Source organism: Chenopodium quinoa, unplaced genomic scaffold (assembly GCF_001683475.1).
Source record: "Chenopodium quinoa cultivar QQ74 unplaced genomic scaffold, ASM168347v1, whole genome shotgun sequence".
NCBI lineage: Eukaryota > Viridiplantae > Streptophyta > Magnoliopsida > Caryophyllales > Amaranthaceae > Chenopodium > Chenopodium quinoa.
The window spans coordinates 1739616-1759581 of NW_018743920.1; the positions used below are offsets into that span (position 1 = coordinate 1739616).

At 32.3% G+C, this 19966-nt stretch overlaps 1 protein-coding gene and 1 pseudogene across 1 annotated transcript; both read left to right on the top strand.

Annotated features, from left to right (window-relative positions):
* Positions 1-12523: 12523 nt before the first annotated feature.
* On the top strand, positions 12524-14268 carry LOC110687848 (annotated as a pseudogene).
* Positions 14269-14315: 47 nt separating this feature from the next.
* Positions 14316-19569, top strand: LOC110687846 ((+)-menthofuran synthase-like). The gene is made up of 2 exons (XM_021864489.1): positions 14316-16548; positions 18800-19569. Exons 1-2 carry the CDS (start codon positions 15613-15615, stop codon positions 19412-19414), a joined length of 1551 nt encoding a protein of 516 aa, XP_021720181.1. The 5' UTR covers positions 14316-15612; the 3' UTR covers positions 19415-19569.
* Positions 19570-19966: the final 397 nt, after the last annotated feature.

Genomic DNA, 19966 nt, shown 5'->3' on the forward strand with positions numbered 1-19966 from the left:
ATATATTATAACTCACAACAAAAGTCATATTGCAACACAAAAAGCTTACAACTTCATTTAAAATGAGATGACAATTCCATATCTACGCAAGGGTATGATTGTCAACGATTTATTTTTTTAGTTTGCGTTTTAAAACCTAGCCAATAAGTTTTGGGTGTCGTGACAAGATATTACAACTCGACCACAAAAACTAATTATGTTGCGCGCAACACGCGCGTAGGCTCACCTAGTATTTTAATATTAAATAAACTAATTAAATACTCCCTCCGTCATAGAATAATTGATATTTGACAATTTTTTTATCAACACTGACAATTTTTTTTATATATAATGTACTCTAATTAAATGTTACTCCATTAGTATTTTTCTCCCCACAGTGGTCCCCTCGTATAAATCATAGAATGGAGCACGTAATAAAATACAAAGAGTGTAGTAATAAATAAGTTGTTGTTAGATTTATATTATTGAAACATCAAGTAGTTTGAATTTCCATAAAACTAGGGCAGCCAACGACATTGGGTTGCCTTTTCTTGATGTTTATATTGGGTTGTGTTTAAACTAGATGCGCGCGGAGTGGCTTGCCTTTTCTTGATGTTTATATTGGGTTGTGTTTAAAATCTTCACGACATTGAGTATTTAGAGAAATATAGTTTGGTAAATTAATGGAATGTGTATATTGGTTGTGTTTAAACTTTTCGTTCTTCGCTGCACAACTTTTCCAGTTGTTTACAACTTTTCCAGTTGTTTTCAACATTTCCTCAGGAAACAATTATGCAATTATTCAACAGTGCAATATTGCAAAAACATCTACAAACATAATCAGGAATAGATTAAATAAGTTCAAAAATCATAGAGTACAACCCCAATTATAGCCATTAAACCCTTGATAATTCCCTTGATGACTTCCTTCTTGCTTTTTTTCCCCCTTTCACCGTAGTCAGTTTGGTTTCCTTTCTTCCTAATACATCTACTTTGACACAATCATCAAATTTATTTCATAGGTCTCAATGTCATTTAAACACAATTATGTGTAAATCAATAATTTTGACCTTCACAAAGAAACAACCTTTTGCTTGTCCAGTTGATAAAGTTGTCATGCAATTAAACCATAACCCCCATTAAATATCAAATTAAACATTTTAAATTTTATTATTTCATTTTATATTTAATTTATTCAATTGAGTAGATCTTTCAAATTCATCCATTTAATGGAGTCATCTTATTAATTTCGATTATGAGAGGTGAACTTGAAATTTACCTATAATATAAATAAAAAAATATGAAAGTGCATAAAAAATCCCTCAGTGTCTCCAGTTCCACCATTGCAGATTGGACAATTGATCCTCCCAAAACTTTTCCCAAAGATGAAAAAAAAAAAAAAAAAAAAAAAATCAAAATCAAGGCGGATGAAGGGAGTATTATTATTTGAGCACCTCCTCTATAAAAGGGTCCTCCTCCTCATCCCCTATTCATCATGAAAAACACAATATACCAAAGAAAAGAAAAGAAGAATGGTTTCGAATAAGGCGATAAGTTTGTTAGTTTTAGTAGCAATTATGATGGTTGCTACAATGCCTGAACCCATCTTGGGTGTCCGTCAAAACCCTCTCTCAGACATCATAATCAAAGAAGTTATTAACAATCCTCTCCATGAATGCAAGAAGCGAGGGCAACTTTGTGGTAATCAATTCGGCGAGTGTTGAAGCGACGCTGGTGGCTGCACCCCGTTGTTGGGTCCCACTATTGGAGTGTGCGGTTATGTTGCTCCTGATAATGTTAACAAGTGGTGATCTTTGTGGCAGTTTTTTCGGCGGCAGCTGTTGCAGCGGCTACTGCATCGTTGAACAGGGAGAAATTGGAACGTGCGTTTAATGCTCAAGTATCTATATAATCTGTTGTGTCATCGAGACGACTTGCGGATGTATCCGCAAGTCGCTAGCTCGTTATGTTATATTATATATGTTTGTAATGTAATATAATGTGAGTTCTGGATTTAATTAGCTTCTTCATTAATCTATGAGAAGCTTTATTATTTCCATATCAATAAATAAAAATCAAGTGTACTAGCTCTTTGTTTCTTATTTTAAAATCCCATTGTTATTTCTCTCTACCTCTCAAATACGTACTCTCGAAGCCTCAATTAATAAACTAAATTATTTTTGCTGCTACGAATATTGCAAGGAAGAATTTAACTATCAAATCATACAATAAGCTAAGCGAGTTAATATTAAGTAGCGATCATTTTATTATAAGTTTAATTATGAAAATTGTTATAGAGATTGATCGAGTGAATATATGGTGAAAGCTTGTTCATTTATAAATAAGAGAGTGCAAAAACCGTAAATAAAAGAGTAAGATATATTGAGTCAAAAGGTATAAATATTGTAGAGTAATAGAAGTAGTAAAGAAGGTGGGTATAATGAAATAAAGTAAAAGTGTTAAGAACAACTCTAATGGTTGTAGCTAGAGATCACTTGCTTGCAATATTAAATAATCCCTAGCTATTAGCTTAACTATTGGAGCTAGAAAATACAATTAGCTTGGCCAAGCAAAAACTTGCTAAAATAAAACAAATTAGAATAAATAAAATGAAATTTATCAACATAAATTAAGGAGGTGTGGTCCATTTAAATAGTAAACTATTAGCTAACCATTGGAGCTAAAATGACAATTAGCTTAAAACCTTATGTGGTATGGCAAGCTAATTTGACAATTAGCTTGACATTGGAGTTGCTCTAAGAGCATCTCCAATAATTGTAGCTAGGGACTTGCTTGCAATTTGGAAAATTCCCTAGCTACTAGCTTGATCATTGGAGCTAAAATATATTATTAGCTTGGTCAAGCAAATTAGCTTGCTTGAGAAAAAAACTTGCCAAAAAAAAAAGGGGTTAATGTTATTAATAAAAAAAAAAAAAATTAAAAACCTAATTAAGAAATTAAGGCTTATTTAAATTACAAGCTATTAGATAAGCACTGGGGGACAAACTATCTACAAAAGATATTAGCTTTAAATCTTATGTATAGCATAACAAGCTAATTTGCTAATTAGCTTACCATTGAAATTGCTCATCGAGAACCATTGGGGACAAACTATCTACAAAAGGGTTTATCGCCAATTTATTTGGTGAATTGGGTAAAAAAATTTATTGTTGTTAATTGTTGTTGTTGGGTGACAATGATGGTGGTGACGATTTGAATAGGTAAGTTTTAGTTAGAAGCAAGAATCAAGAAGGGATTCTTTTTGGCTCCTAAGACTTGTGGGTTAGCATTATTGGTTGAGGGGGGGGGGGTGTGGGGGTGTGTTGTTGGGGGAAGAGGTTGCAGGGGAGATTTTTGGGTGACAATGATGATGACAATTATGGATGTTGTTGCTTGAAAATGCAAGATGTAAATGCCGCTCTTTCCTTCATTAATTTCCCACTACTTTTGCTATTGGGGAGGTGGCTATTGAGGAGAGGTAAAGGAGGTAGTGTTGGGTGAATGGAGATTGGGAATGGGGTGGGTTTGTTTTGGTTGGCCATTGGTGTTTTCAAGGGTGGCAACGGTGGGGTGGCAGTGTTAGTGGCAATGAGGTGGTTTGCGGAGATGAGAAATATTTTTTTCAAAATATAAAATTATTTAACTTGTAAAACGAGTAATAAGTCAAAAGTCTTGTTAAAAGAAAAAATAATGTCAAAGCCTCAAAGGTGGGATTATTTTCGAAAAACTGAGCAAGATGGGATTGTTCTTTTTCATTTTTCCTTTTTTTTTATTTCTTATATTGCACATGCACGCATTGCATATGTTTTTTAGCTTGTATTTTTGAAATGTTCGACTGCTAGTAACAACAAATCAACAATAAAGTTGATAAAATCACCATACTGACATTTTTTTTTATTATTTATTTTTGTTTGATAAGATGAACCATACATTATGTTTAATTTACACAAAGATTTTTATTATTGTGAGATTTATGACCTTGGCCATTATTAAAATTCTAATACTTGTATATAAAGTGAAGAGGGGTTTTGTGGGTAATGAATTTCACTTTCCAAAATTACCTCTTCTTAACCTTTTTAAAAATAAATAAAAAATAAAAACTACCATCATATCATTTGTTTTTTTTTTTTTTTTTTTTTTTTTTTGCATAATCCAATCAGTACTTTATAAACCTTTTTTAAAAAAAAAAATTATTCAATAAAGTGAACAGGGGTTTTGGGTAAATGATTTTTTTTTTTCTTATGTTGCACATATATGCATTGCGTATATTTTTTAGCTTGTATTTATGAAATGTCCAACTGCTAGTAACAACAAATCAACAATAAAGTTTTTTGTATCACCATACCGACATGCTTTTTTTTTGTTTTTTTTTTTTTTGATAAGAACCATACGACATGTTTAATTTACACAAAGATCTTTATTGTGAGATTTGTGACCTTGGCCATAATTAAAAACGACAATTGAAAAATTTGCCAAGGTGGATGGATGTGATACTTGGATGAGTTAACTAACAACCTCATGCTACCAATAATTTTATTTGAGAACATATTCCCTTTTTTTCAACTATCCCAACTTGATCGTCATATTTGTCAACCCACTTCTTAACTAAACAAACGATAATATCTCTAATTAATTAGCAATGAGTATAGATTATACAAAAATTTTATATTCAGAAATCTATATATTAAGACAAATATAACATGTATGAATGATCCATTCTACTATATTAAATTTTATGTATTAGCCATAAAAGTTGGTCAAATTGATGTATATGAATAATGCAAAAGTCTATATGAGGCACATAAAAGAAATGGATGAAATAATATTGAAAAGAGACTCTTGTTTTGTGGTCCTTGTGAAGTTGGGGATCACATTTACAACATACCTACTCTAAATTTGTTATATTAAAACACGAATCATTACTAGGCATGCACGTATTTAAGAAAGAGATTTGAGCGAATTAATAGATAGTCAATCCATTTAGTGTTTTTAATGCCTTTCTAAAAATAATGTGATTATAAAAATAAAATAAAAATTAAAAATTAAAAATTAAAAAAAAAAAAAATGGAACACGAAACTTATATTTTATTTTTGCTCTACAAAAAGTAGTTCTTACTTGTATTATTTAATTTTTCTTTTCTCATAACAAAGAGCCATTTTTTTAAGTGTTTTATTAAGATTTTTTGCACTATTCACCTAACCTACTTTGATCAATGTTAGCGATCCTTAGAAAACAAATCTTGAAATATGTTGTTAACTAGACATTGATTTAAAGTTTTATGATATCAACTATTTAATTTCTTTTTTACTATTATTTAATTGATTATGTGTGTGTGTGTTTTTTTTTTTATTGTGTAATTATTATAAGATAGAGCAATTGGAGAAAGAAACTTAGATAAGTTTGTTGCCCTAAATGATTAGATAACGATAATGCTAGATATATGTGAGCCACTCATCAATAAGGGAGCAATATTACTATGATATGGTAGAAAAGGAAAAAAAAAATACTATTCCCTCTAGTTATTTATGAGTCCTATTTGTTTTTTGCGCGATTTTCAATGCAATATTTTACTTACAATATGTCAAGCTACTTCGAAAAAAACAAACTTACAGAGTACATTTTTGAAAACTAAAATTTGAGACGAATCTAGCAAGATCTCACACAAACAAGGTGGTTTGTGTGAATTGAGAGAGAGTTATGTGAGATAGACAGATTAGAGGAAAATGTGTAAAATCGTGGACAAATGATCAAATTCAGTCAAAGAACTAGATTTTCATTTATAAACAAACTATAATAATGGGTCGATCGAGTTCGGGCCGGGTTTCACCCGCAATTTAGGGATTAAAGCGGGTTTCGGGTCAAAATTTTTTATTCAAGACCCACAAATATGGATTGGGTTCGGGTTAAGTTTGCGAGTAGGGTCTAAAATTGACAAGTATAGTGATTAATTGATTATGTATTCTTTTATAAGCATTCTTTATACTAGTTTTTTCTCTTTTATTATTATTTTTACAATAGTGGTTGGTCATGTTTGTGAGAAGGTAGTTTGAGTCAATCATTGCTTCCTATTAAATGGATGGTATTGGGGTGGATTATTTAATACTAAAAATATACGATTGTGATTGAAATATTAAAATTGCTACCAAATTATGGTATCCATTATAAAATTATCTAGATATTAAATAGACTAATTAAATACTTTTTATGTCCTAAAATAATTGACATATTTGACTTTTTTTTTATAAACTCTAACCATTTTTTTTATACTGCGTATATATTATGTACTCTAATAAAATGTTACTCCCTTCGTATTTTGCTCTCCACTAGTGGTTCCCTCATATATATTATATTTTAATATTTTTTATATTCCCCTTCTCACCACTTATACTTACTTTTGTTTTTTTATTTTCTGATTTTTTATTATTCAACTAACTCCACTTCCATCGTAAAATAATGTTGTCTACATTTTCCCCTAAAACACGTGTCCAGAGATAGAAATGGAGCACGTTATAAAATACGAAAGGAGTAGTAATAAATAAGTTGTTGTTTGATTTATATTATTGAAACATCAGGTAGTTATTATTAAAATATCACGAAGCATTTTATCTATTCTAATATATTAAAAGGCGTTCCTAAGAAAGTCTATGTGAGAAAAATTTCCGGGTACCCGAAATTGGAATCGGAATCGGTTAGGAACCAGCGGGTCCAGAACCGGGATTGGACCGGTGGTTCCAATTCCGAGTAATAAATTAAGGAACCGGTTGGGTACCCGATTACCCAACATATTTTAAACAAAATATATTTTAAAAAAAACAAAAATATGTTGAATGTATCTAATTAATAAAATTGAAAGTATATATTATTAATGTCTAAGATAAATAAAATAGCTTAATGCATATATAAATATAAGTGTTAAACGCAGAAAATGACAAAAAAAAAGTATTATAATTTGTATTATATTTTAAAATGTATGTTATATAAGTGAGTACACGGTGGTTCCAATTCCAATTCCTAAATTTTAGGACCCGGTTGTACCGGTTGCAATTCCGGGTCCAAATTTTAGGACATGGTCCCAACCAATTCCAGGTCCGATTCCTAAAATTTTAACTAGGTACCCGATTTGCTCACCCCTATATGTGCCACGTAGACCCTTTCACTTACGCCACGTCTACTCAACTTCTCATTATGCCACATCACCACTCAATTAACCTTAATCATTATGCCACGTAACTAATACTCCATATAAAAACATAATGATAAGAAGATTCGAACACCCAACCTCTTATTAAAGGTGATCAAAACATCGGGTCCGGCAGACCTTAATATCATAACACGTTAAGATGTATCCAAACCCGCCCAAAAGTGGCGGGTTTTACGGGCCTAAGCGGGCTTGTTGGGCTTTTTTGGGCCGAGTTCAAGTTTTTAACTAATAATGTGTTTTTAGACTTGTCTAAACCCGCCCAATTTTCAGGTTGGACCAGGCAGGGCTAGCGGGTCGGGCCGAAGTTGATCACCTCTACCTCTTATAGAAAAAATGGTTATTTAACCATCTAAGCCAATCAGCAACTATGTTATGAGTATTGAATATAAATGTATATAATTGCAAGTCACAAAGAATAATAAAAAAGGGGAAAAAAAGACACTAAAAATATTAAATACATATAATCACAAGGTTTAATAAAATTGTAACCCGGTGCAACCTCCGAACTACACATTAGTATTATATAAAAAAAAATGGAAAAAGTTGAGGGAAAAAAAAAAAAAGAATGGATGGAGGGAGTATGATTGAGCACCTCCTCTATAAAAGGGTCCTCCTCCTCATCCCCTGTTAAAGAAGAATGGTTTTGTATAAGGTGATTATAGTGTTAGAGCATCTCCAATATTTGTAATTAGGGATTTGCTTGCAATTTGAAAAATTTCCTAGCTACTAGCTTGACCATTGGAGCTAAAATATGAAATTAGTTTGGTCAAGCAAATTAGCTTGCTTGAGAAAAAAACTTGCCAAAAAAAGGGTTAATGTTATTGATAAAAACAAAAATTTAGAAAGATATTTAAGAAATTAAGGCTTATTTAAATTACAAGCTATTAGATAACCACTGGGGAGAATCTATCTACAAAAGATATTAGCTTTAAATCTTATGTATAGCATAAATATGCTAATTAGCTTACCATTGAAATTGCTCGAGAACCATGATTGGTGGACAAATTATCTACAAAAGGGTTTATCGCCAGTTTAATTGGTGAATTGGGTTAATTTTTTGATTGTTGTTAATTATTGTTGTTGGGAGACAGATGATTTGAATAGGTAAGTTTAAGTTAGAAGCAAGAACCAAGAAGGGATTCTTTTTGGCTCCTAAGACTTGTGGGTTAGCATTGGTTGAAGAAAGAGGGGGGGGGGGGGGGTTGCGGGGAGTGAGGTTTTTGGTTGACATTGATGACAAATTGACAACCATGGATGTTGTAGCTTGGAAATGCGGGGTGTAAATGCCGCTCTTTTCTCCATTAGTTTCCTACTACTTTTTTTAATAACAATTTCCTTTGTTTCTTATATTGTACATATATGCATTGCGTATATTTTTTAGCTTTTTGCTTGTATTTATGAATGTCCAATTGTTAGTAACAACAAATCAACAATAAAGTTTATTGTATCACCATACCAACATGTTTTTTTTTTTTTTTTTTTTTTTTTTTAAGAACCGTACGACATGTTTAATTTACACAGATCTTTATTGTGAGATTTGTGACCTTGGCCATAATAAAAAACGACAATTGAAAAATTCGCCAAGGTGGATGGTTGTGATACTTGAATGAGCTAACAACCTCATGCTACCAACAATTTTATTTGACAACACATTCCCTTTTTTTTTAACTGTCCCAACACATACCAAAACACATTAGTGATTCATTTGTATCTTTTTAAAATTTAGTTTGGCTTCATTTGATAAAATACTTCATCGACTAGCCATAATCTATTAGAGCTTAGCAAATGACAATTAATAAATTATAATACGCCCACCTATTCTAACATTCTAAGCAAAGTATATTTACTCTGTATTTTTTTATATACATACTCATCATAACTATCATTTTAATTTTAGTTTAGCTTCATTTGATAAAATACTTCATTTGATAAATACTTCATTCCCTAGCTATAAAATATTAGAACTTAGCAAATACTTCATAACAATTAATAAATTACAAAATACGTCCACCTATTCTAAGTAAATTAAAGTACATTTATAAAAGATTATTTAAGCATATCTTTAGAGAGAAAAGATAGTAAGAACTCTTAAAAAAATATCTATTTTAATGGTTCCAAGTTCAAGTCTTAATAAAAGTTAGGATAAGTGAACGCGAGTAGGAAGGAGTCGTTTAGACCGATTATCCCTAATAGTTGAGGCCATTGCCTTGTGCAAAAGTTGAGCAGATAAGCCATAATTACTAGATTAGACTCGTGCATCGCACGATTTAATTAATTTTTATTATTATGCATAAATTAAAGTTTTATCATTTGTGTAAAAAAGAGTGGTAATTTTTTTTGTTAGAAAAATGTATAGTGTAGGTTAAAAAAAAAATTTAAGAAAATGATGACATCACACGTAGTATAATTTGAGGGTTGATGATATCAGCAATGTTTTGTTTTAGTAATAGTTACTCCCTCCCTCCCTTAATACAAAGCTCTTTTGGTTTTTGCGCGGGAATTAAGAAAGTTGTAAATTCTTTAAAACTAAGGACTAAAAGTACATATGTGCATGTGGGGTTAAAAAGAGATATAGAGAAAGAAAAAAGTAGCTGGGATAATTGAAAAGATAGAGAGAGAAAGTGTTGAAAATTGATGTAAACAAAAAAGTAAAGGTAAAAAGATGACAACTCATCAAAAAGAGGATAATAATGTCAAAAAATACAACCTTTAAATAGAAAGATGCATTATATTTTGGTTTACCCAAAAAGGAAATTAGGCTTTGTATTAAAGGACGGATTGAAGTAATAGATATGGGCTGATTTGAAAGTGTATTATTTTTATGTATGGACTTTTGTTCTCCTTTTTAGCCCAAGTGATGTCTTCCACATATGACCAAAAAGGAACAATAACTGGGCTGTTGAGGGTATATCCAATGGTAGGACATGTGTTCCCTAGTACGGAGAATCTAAGCTTAGGGACAATCTTCAAACACAGGACACCACCTTAGTACACTATGCAAACTTTTAACAATGATGACTGAAAATTCCATCATCAAAATGGATACTCTTTTCGTGAATAAATAAGTTAAACGTTTTCCTTTTACGGCCGTATTTAAATAAATGAAACCTTTTTTTTTTGTACGGTCGTATTTATATAAATGAAACTTTTCCTTTTTTTAGTAACTTTTCTCTATTTTTTAAAAAAATATTCTCTCTTTTTTATTAATAATATTCTATTGTACTAACTTATGGTTTGATCCCTACAAAACCCCTTACTTTCTTCTCTCTCCTCAAACTTATACCCCACTACCTAATATTTTAATAATTCAACTAATCTTTATAAAACTTCATAAAAGTCAAAATGTTTTATTTATTTAAACACGAAGGGAGTATAAATTTATAAATCCATCAGTGTGGGGAGGTCAAAATGTACAATCTTATCCCTAACCAATTGAGATTGATTAAAGTTATGTCAAAAAGGTTCCTAGTAGAACAAGTTTTCCAATATTAAGTACTCCAATTTGTAATGATAAATAAGTGCGAAAGTTTAGGGTTCCTAATTACTCCCTGTGTTTCTTTTTGTATGTCTCATTTGTGTTTTTGCACATTTTTCAATGTACATAGTTGAACAAAAGGACTCGAAGGAGTATGAGACAAATCAACCTAACAAGATCTCATATGCAATCATCAAGATTATCCATGGTTTAAATTCGTCTCGTTAAAGTGAAGATTTCAAATGCCACAAAAGCAAAAAGGAACGGAATGACTCCAAGAGTATTCAAATGGCCAGGAACGATAACATATTGGGTGTTCGCCAATTTGTAATCAAAATTCTTATTCGAAAGCCAAACGATACCTTGGGAAAACAGAAATTATACAAAGTGTCGTCAAAAATCACATTCAAAAGTCTAAATTAGTCTAACCAATAAGACCTTAAAAGACGGAGAAACCCAAGTTCTAATAAGACATTAACATCCCAAGAATACAACAAAATGCACCAAAATCAACATAATACAACAAAATTGAATCACGATCAATAGCATGCAAAAGCTTACCTAGTAATCAAAATAAACTGAAATTAACAAAATACAACAAAAAGTCATAAAATCAATAGAAATTGCATAAAATCAATACACCCAGAAATCAAAATGCCAAGAAAAAAACAATAGAGTAGAATGCAACAAAATTACCTGTGATTCATCGTGATTTACAATTTGACATTTGGCATGTATTTTATAATGATTAGTACATCTTTCTATGCCTTCATGGTTTATGTAACGTTAGATTCAGATTTTACTCATACGAAAGTATTAAATTATATTTTTTCCGTTTTTTAATAGTTACTACACACTTTTTCACGATATTTAACAAAAGTAGAGTTCACATGATATAATACACTTTAAATTGAGGTAAGAGGTTCTTAGGAGTATAATTTAGTGGGCCTGCTTTAAATATGGGAAATAGTACAACTTTTCCCCCTTTTTTTCTAATTATAGTGTGTTACAAGTATCGTGACATTTTTATTTTAGAAAAGTGTTACAAGTAATAAAAAATGGAGGAACCCGAGGAAGTACGAAGTATGCACTACCTCGATTATATGGATGTTATATGTATATATACTCCGTAATACACTTAAAATGTTAATTTTTAATGATTTGTTACAAAAAAAAAAAAAAAAAAAAAAAAAAAAAAAAAAAAAACCTGAGTACAAAACACGACATTAGCCAAAACAGTGGAACACAAAACACGACATTAGCCAGCATTAATTTCTTGTATGATGCCTTCAAGGCTTCAAGGGATAATTTTACATGATTAATCTAAAATTTTGCTTCACCATTAATTGTTACGTTGTTACATCTTTGATTCCGTATAGAAGATAGTCATTAATCTGACATAGATAAGATACAAGTTTTGATGTTGACAAGAAGTAAGCATGTTAAGACATTTGCAAAGGCCGACTTCAGACAACCCCACACTGAATGAGAGTAACAACAACGTTTGATATATAGTCTGTCCAATCTTCATGGACTTTGAAGAAATCAACAAAACGATGTGAGCCACTAAAACCTTCTTGCATAAAGATAAGCATATGTCACACCCTTTAACAGGATTATCCAAGCATATGTAGCTGAGGCGATTATTTTGAACAAACACTTTAAACAACTAACATGTTTGATATCTCCGTAGTAGATAACAAAATTGTCCTTAAACGAAGTAAATGGCCATATACTACAAAGATATTTTCGTGGATAAGGGCTAAAGGATTTTACTACTTTTACAAGAATCACTGATCATACAAAATAGCTAACCTATCGCGTGTTGCCATTACATGTTTTTGCTGTATGCAAGAATTTTCCGGGCTATATGTTGTCATTCTGGAATTATATTTTTGTGCAAATTAGTTTCAGGATTGAAGAATTCACCAGCCAACCGACGAAATAATCACAAGATGGAAGGCAACCTTTTAGCTTGGTCTGTGCTTTTGTTTTCTTACTTATGCCACTTAAATATCTACTTAAAAGTTACCAAACAAGAAAAAATATTCAATCTCCCACCATGTCCTACAAAACTGCCTATAATTGGGAACCTTCATCAGCTTGGCTAAATGCCCCCTCTCACACTCAGAAAACTTGCACAGGATTTAGGACCTGTATTCTTCCTACAGCTTGGCGAGGTTCCAACAGTCGTAGTTTCATCTGCTGCTATGGCCAAGGAAGTGATGAAGACACATGATCTAGCATTTTGCAGCCGGCCTCAGCTGTATTCTGCCAAATGGCTCTTTTATAACTGCACTAACAGTGTTTTCTCTCCTTACGGCGCTTACTGGAGGCATGTAAGAAAGATCTGCATACTAGAGCTTTTAAGCACCAAAATGGTTCAGTCTTATGACTTTGTAAGAAAGGAAGAAGTGTGTCGCTTCGTTAATAGAATTGCAGATTCTTGTAATCAGGAAATCAGTCTTACAAAGGTACTTGGCTTGTATGCGAATGATGTCCTCTGTAGAGTTGTTTTGGGACGGAACTTCTCTGAGGGAGGCGAGTATGACTTACATGGTTTCCAAAGTATGCTTGATGATTACCAAGAGTTGCTTGGGGGTCTTAGCATAGGAGATTTTTTCCCTTCTAAAGAATTTGTGCACACACTAACAGGCCATAAATCAAGGCTAAAGAAAACGTTTAAACGGTTTGATAGCTTTTTCAACAAGGTGATTCAAGAACATCTGAGTCCGCAGAGGAAAACTGAGGGAGCGAAGGATCTTCGAGATGTTTTACTCGACATAAAAAAAGACGGTTCTAGTGAAATGCCTTTAACTATGGACAACATCAAGGCTATTCTACTGGTAAGATGTTCAATTCATAATTCTTGCTAATAAAATCAGCAAATAGAGAGTTTTACTTTCAAGTAAAGGCTATATACTAAAAATATAATTATCGTGTGCAGGACATGTTTGCAGCAGGTACTGATACAAGCTTCATAATACTAGATTGGGGAATGACAGAAATGATTATGAACTCGGAAGTGATGAAGAAAGCACAAACAGAAGTACGAAGCGTTTTGAAAGAAAGAAAAACTGTCTTAGAAAGTGATTTACCTCAACTGCACTACCTTAAAGCTGTTATAAAAGAGATCTTCCGCCTGCATCCCCCTGTACCTGTACTTGTACCAAGAGAGTCCATCAAAGATGTTACCATTGAAGGCTACGATATCCCTGCAAAAACATGGGTTTTCATCAATGTCTGGGCTATAGGAAGGGACCCTGAATCCTGGAAAGATCCAGAAACATTCAATCCTGACAGATTCCTAAACAGTGAAATTGATTTCAAGGGCAGGATTTCGAGCTGTTACCCTTTGGTGCAGGAAGAAGAGGATGTCCAGGCATCATTTTCGGAACTGTGACTATAGAGCTTGCTCTTGCTCAACTTCTCCACAGCTTTGACTGGGACCTTCCTCCAGGAGTAGAAGCCAAAGATTTGGATCTTTCAGAAGCTTTCGGTATATCCATGCATAAGACATCTGATCTGATTGTAGTTGCTAAACCACAACTTTCCTGAACACACTACTTGTATAAAGTTTAGAAACGAAAAAAATTAAGCCTGTGCTCTCTGTCATGCATATCGGATGTCCCATTGTAGCAGAAGATAACATATGATTATAAATGATTGATAAGGAATTAATCCAATCAAAGCTACTAGGGAGACAACATTTTCCTATCTTTTGCCTAAAACAAACACTCCGTAATATACAGGCATATCAGCAAAAGAGATTCCGACATAATAACAAAGTACATGGAATTACTGCATCTAATGTGCTACTCATACTTAAGAGTAGATAAAGTCGAGTTTTGAATTGTCCCTACAAATCCATACTAGATAACATTATTCACCATATTTAAGAGTAAGGTATTGGCCATTGGACTAATTAACACCTAGAAAAAGAAAACAGATATTTACTCCATACATGACCAAGAGAAGTAGAATTGCTCTGTTCTTTAATTGCATGAGAACTAACTAAGAAAACATGAATATATAAACTAGGCAAAATAGTTGGCTTTAGAACGAAACATTAGTTCATCAGGCATTTAACTATTCTACTTTCTGGATTTAGACTTTAAAAACATTAATTAGTAATTATCAGTTGTATGTTAATTGCGTGGGTTGAACTCTAGAGAAGTAAATTAATACATGACTTTGTTTTGGGCCCCTTTTAGTCCTACCAGGCCGCCAGGGTGATTGGCCCGCCAAACATGGAAAATGCAAAAGAGATAACTAATAATACAAAACCACATGGGATAACACATCAATTATTCCATTTACTTTCCCCTAAAAACTCGGGAAAGGTAACAATAACGGATAAAGCACAAGAATTAAGACAAACAAGAAAGAGTGCAAGAAGGTGAGTAAATGTGCGAAAAACATAATAAAAGAGTAAGATATATCAAGTCAAAAAGTATAAATATTGTAGAGTACGTAATAGCAGTATAGTAAAAGAAGGTGGATAAAAATGAGATAAAGTAAAAGCGTTGAGAACATTATGAAACAGGCTATAATGAATAGTTAGAACATTATAAAAACAAAGTTAATATTTATAGATTAAATGACAAATTTGAAAGGAAATAAGAAAAAAAAAATCACTAAATAGTAGAAACATTTGATATGAATCATTTGAGATCAACATAAATGGAAAGAAATCACAAAATACTAAAGCAATGTGAAAGATATCTCTTGGGATTTTATATAAAATTTAAAAACAAATAAAAAAAAAAATTTAAAAAGAAAAAGAGAAAAAATTAGAGTTGTGAAGGGAAAAAAAAAACAAACCAATCCTATGGCCACCCTCTAAGGTTTGTACTTATACATATAATAGTACACAAGTTAGCTTTCCCACATTCTAGAAAATTAGAGAAAAATAGCTCTATCACAATTCACAAGTGAAGCAAAAACATAGAGAAAATGTCTAATATCAAGCAATTGCTGGAGAGTCAAATAACCTTGTTCTTTATGCACCCTTTCACAGCCTTACCATTCTTCTTCTTCTTTTTCCTCTCCCTTTACAAACTCCTCTTTAACCACAAAACCCGAAATCACCTACCGCCTTCTCCATCAAAACTTCCAATCATAGGAAACTTGCATCAAATTGACAAGAAACTACCACATCGATCATTGCATAGTTTAGCCAAAAAACATGGGGCTCTCATGTTACTCTACTTTGGCCGAAACCCGGTCCTTGTGGTCTCATCCGCAGAGGCAGCAAGCAAAGTCATGAAATCACATGACACCATATTCGCAAACAGGCCAATTCTAAGCATGTTCAAAAGGCTTCTTTACAACTGTAGAGATGTCGCAACAGCACCTTACGGTGACTATTGGAGACGAATGAGAAGCATATGTGTCAACCAACTTCTAAGCTATAACCGAGTCCAGGCATTCCATAATGTCAGACAAGAAGAAATAGCACAAATCGTCGAAGAGATCAGGTCATCACCGTCAAAAGCAGTAAACTTAAGTAAGATGCTTTCCAATTTTTCGACTGATGTTATATGCAGGGCAGCCTTTGGGATGAAGTTCGATGGACAAAGAGACGGGATCGATTTTAAGGAGTTGCACGAAAAGCACGAAGAACTCGTAGGCAGCATTAATATAGGTGATTTTATCCCTTGGCTAGGGTGGATTAATCATGTGAATGGTGTGGAGAAGGATGTTAGGACAGTTTCAAGAAATATGGATAGCTTTCTTGAAAGTTTAGTCCAAGAGCATAAATTAAAGGGCATAAATGAAGGGGAAAAATCTGAAAACAAACAAGATTTTGTGGATGTTTTACTTGAGTTGCAACAAGATCATTCAGCCGAAATGAGTCTAGACAAAGATAGCATCAAAGGCATTATATTGGTATGTTCATTTTTTTTTTTTTGAAAGATGGTATGTTCAATTATTCCATACACCTTATCTATGTTATTAATCTCCTTAACTAAACCTTTTAAATTTGGCTTTTTAATGTTAGATACATAAATTTTAAGCATAATTTATCATGACTATGACTATGACTATGTAAGTTAATTTCACCATTGCATGTTCAAGTACTACCAATTAATGCACATATCTAATTCCAGGAAGAACAGATTAATTGGAAAGTCAGCCCTTAAAATTAAGATGAGAAAATTTCTTATATACCCTTTTGTTATTAAATAAATAATCACATACTTTTATTTTATATATATATATATATATATATATATATATAAAAAATAAAAAATAAAAAAACAAAACAAAAAACAAAAAACAAAAAGTTAGGGTTCGTTTGGCATTATTTTCTATTTTCAGTTTTTGGTTTTTTAAAAACTAAAACTGATTTCAGTTTTTGATTCTTTGTTTTTAAAAACTGTTTCTATTCCACCAGTTTTGAGTTTGCAATTAACTCTTATACTACCTACTTCTATTATTTATAGGTATTACTTCAATCAACTACATTATTATTATTGGTCTAGAATTGTAGAAGAAACACTGTTAACCTAGAGAAAAGAATCCATGAAAAAATAACTACAGAGTAAAATAAAAAAATTCCAAATTCATAACAATAACCTCTGCTTTTACACTCTCTGCAAAAGGCAGAATCACCATTTTCTATACCCTCTCTTCAATCCCTCTCCTCAATAAAACTCAGTCACCATTAACAATGGTGATAGTAAGAAGATTTAAAAAATTGCCTGTATCGAAAATTTACAATGGCGATAGTACCAACTATAAAAATTGCCCGCGGTATAAGATTAAAAATTCATACCTTCTCAGGAACCAAATCTCATCACCACTTAGGCGATTTATACAATGGCGATAGTGCTGAACTTTCAGGCACCCAAATACAAGAACCCAAAATAAACTGTATAAAAATTATACAAAGAACAATTAAAAATTCAGAAAAAATTAAGAACAAAGATAAACAACTTTGATCAAAGAAATTCAATTCAACCAATTTCACCAACAAAAACATATAGTAAGAACAATGGGGAGATACGTATGGTAATTATAAAGGAAATTAAGATAAAAGAGAGAGAAGACTCCATAATTGCTTGCTCCTTGAATCTAGAGAATAATTAGGGTTTGAGGAAGAAAGATGAAATATTGAATGAGATATGAGTGTGGGTTTTTATAGTGTTTAATTTTAAAAAACAAAACCTCAAAAATTGCTTTGAGATGTTTTAGGTTTATCATTTTAGTTTCTCCAAAATAACTGTAAAATTGTTTTTTAAAGCTATTTACCAAACACTGTTTTGTTTTATTTTGGGAGAAAAAAACAAGAAAACCAAAAACGGCAATGATGCCAAACACACCCTTAGATTTGAAATTCAATTTTTTTATTTTTTTATTTTTTTATTTATTTTTTTTATTTTTATTTTTTTTAACGAAAAACTTTATTCCCAAGAACTCCAATAATACATACTACAATGTTTGAGCAATAAAACCTTTTTATATTTATAAGAAAATTAATATTTTGAGGCATTTTGAGCTATACATATCTAATTTTTTTCTTTTTAATTTGTGAGAATAAAACATACAAGTATATAACAGGATATCACATGATGGTAATATTTACTTTGTGATGTATATATTTATTAATAATATTGCAGTCAAAGTTCATTAAGTTTGAATACAAAAATAAAACTGTTGCATTTATTAAAAAGGAGAGGGAGTACCAAACAAATTATTCGTAACGTGACGTTACTTAAATTCATTGTTGGTACTATTTTCATGGACACCAATGACATCTTTGACCATTAATATTCAATTTTATATGAGAGTTTTTTCACCAAAAAAATATAAGAAATTTGATAGTTTGAAAATATATATCAAGATGAATCTAATAAAATCTCACTCAATAAAGTTTTGAATATGTATCTCCAATCTAAGTTTCCAAACTTTTGCCAAAATTATATACGGAGTACTTCGTATTAAGTAAAGCACCTTTCAATATCTTGGGGATTGAATCTCCTTTAACGACACTTTGAGGAAGGGATCCCCTTACCCTCTCCCTCCCCAAGTGTCAAGCCCGCTAACATGGGATGAACTAACTCGTGAGGGGTTCCAACCTACTAGGACCCATCATTCTAAATCCTAGATTCGATCACTAATCCAATGTTTGATGCAGGACATGTTTGTAGCTGGGTCTACAACAACTTATGCAACACTAGAATGGGTCATGTCTGAACTTCTAAGAAATCCAACAATTATGGAATCTCTACAGAAAGAAGTGAGGGAAATTACCAGAGATAAAGCAAACATAACAGAGAATGATCTTGAGAAAATGGAGTACCTGAAAGCAGTAATCAAGGAGACATTTAGGCTACATCCTCCAGTTCCCTTGTTATTGCCTCGTATTTCATCTCAAGAAACACAGCTCCATGGCTATGACATACCTGCTAAAACACAAGTCATCATCAATGCATGGACAATCCATAGAGACCCGAGTTTTTGGAAAGAACCTGAACGATTCAATCCCGAGAGGTTTCTGAATTCTTCCATAGACTTTAAGGGGCAGCACTTCAACTTGATTCCATTTGGATCAGGAAGGAGGGGGTGCCCGGGGATACATTTTGGCACCGCGAACTTAGAGCTTGTTTTAGCAAACTTCATGCAGAAGTTCGATTGGGCGTTGCCTGAAGGAGCTCAAGGAATGAATTTGGACATGGAGGAACACCCTGGACTTACAATTCACAGGGAGACTCCTCTTCGTGCCATTGCAACTCCCCGTTTTACCTGGTGAACGATCAAAGCATCAACATTTGCCAACAACTTTTATCTGCATCAATCGTAGTCTCCTCTGAATAATGCTTTAATTTCTTTGTTTAGATTAGAATTGTAAGCCAACCGGCAGTAACATTATAACCACCAGTCCACCAGTTTGTTTCTTATTTTCAATCTTTTTTGGCTAACCTTGGTGCACTAACTTTGAAATACAAGTATTTTTAGGTCAGGGATGGTAAAAAATTTTATATATCATCCAAGGGTGATTCCTGCTCACTTAATACTATTGCTCATTTTAAAATCTTAAAATAATCAACAAAATATCAAATGAGTAAAAAATCACCCTTGGGTGCACCTACCTTTTTATGCAGCCCAGAAATGTCTTAGGAAGTGATTTACCTCACCTGCACATTGCGCCTTAACACTTGTCATGAAATGGATTTTCCGATTACACCCCCCGTACTGAACTCATACCAAGAGAATCCAAAGGAGACATTACTTTTGAAGTTTATGACAACCCTGTAAAAACACATATGTTCATCAATGTCTGATCAATAAAGCATTCGATCCT

Bases quoted from the DNA above. Each gene is read 5' to 3' on its own strand.
- LOC110687846 (XM_021864489.1), top strand. From the start codon at position 15,613: ATGTCTAATATCAAGCAATTGCTGGAGAGTCAAATAACCTTGTTCTTT. The intron at 16,549-18,799 runs GTATGTTCATTT...TGTTTGATGCAG, and splicing joins GCATCAAAGGCATTATATTG to GACATGTTTGTAGCTGGGTC.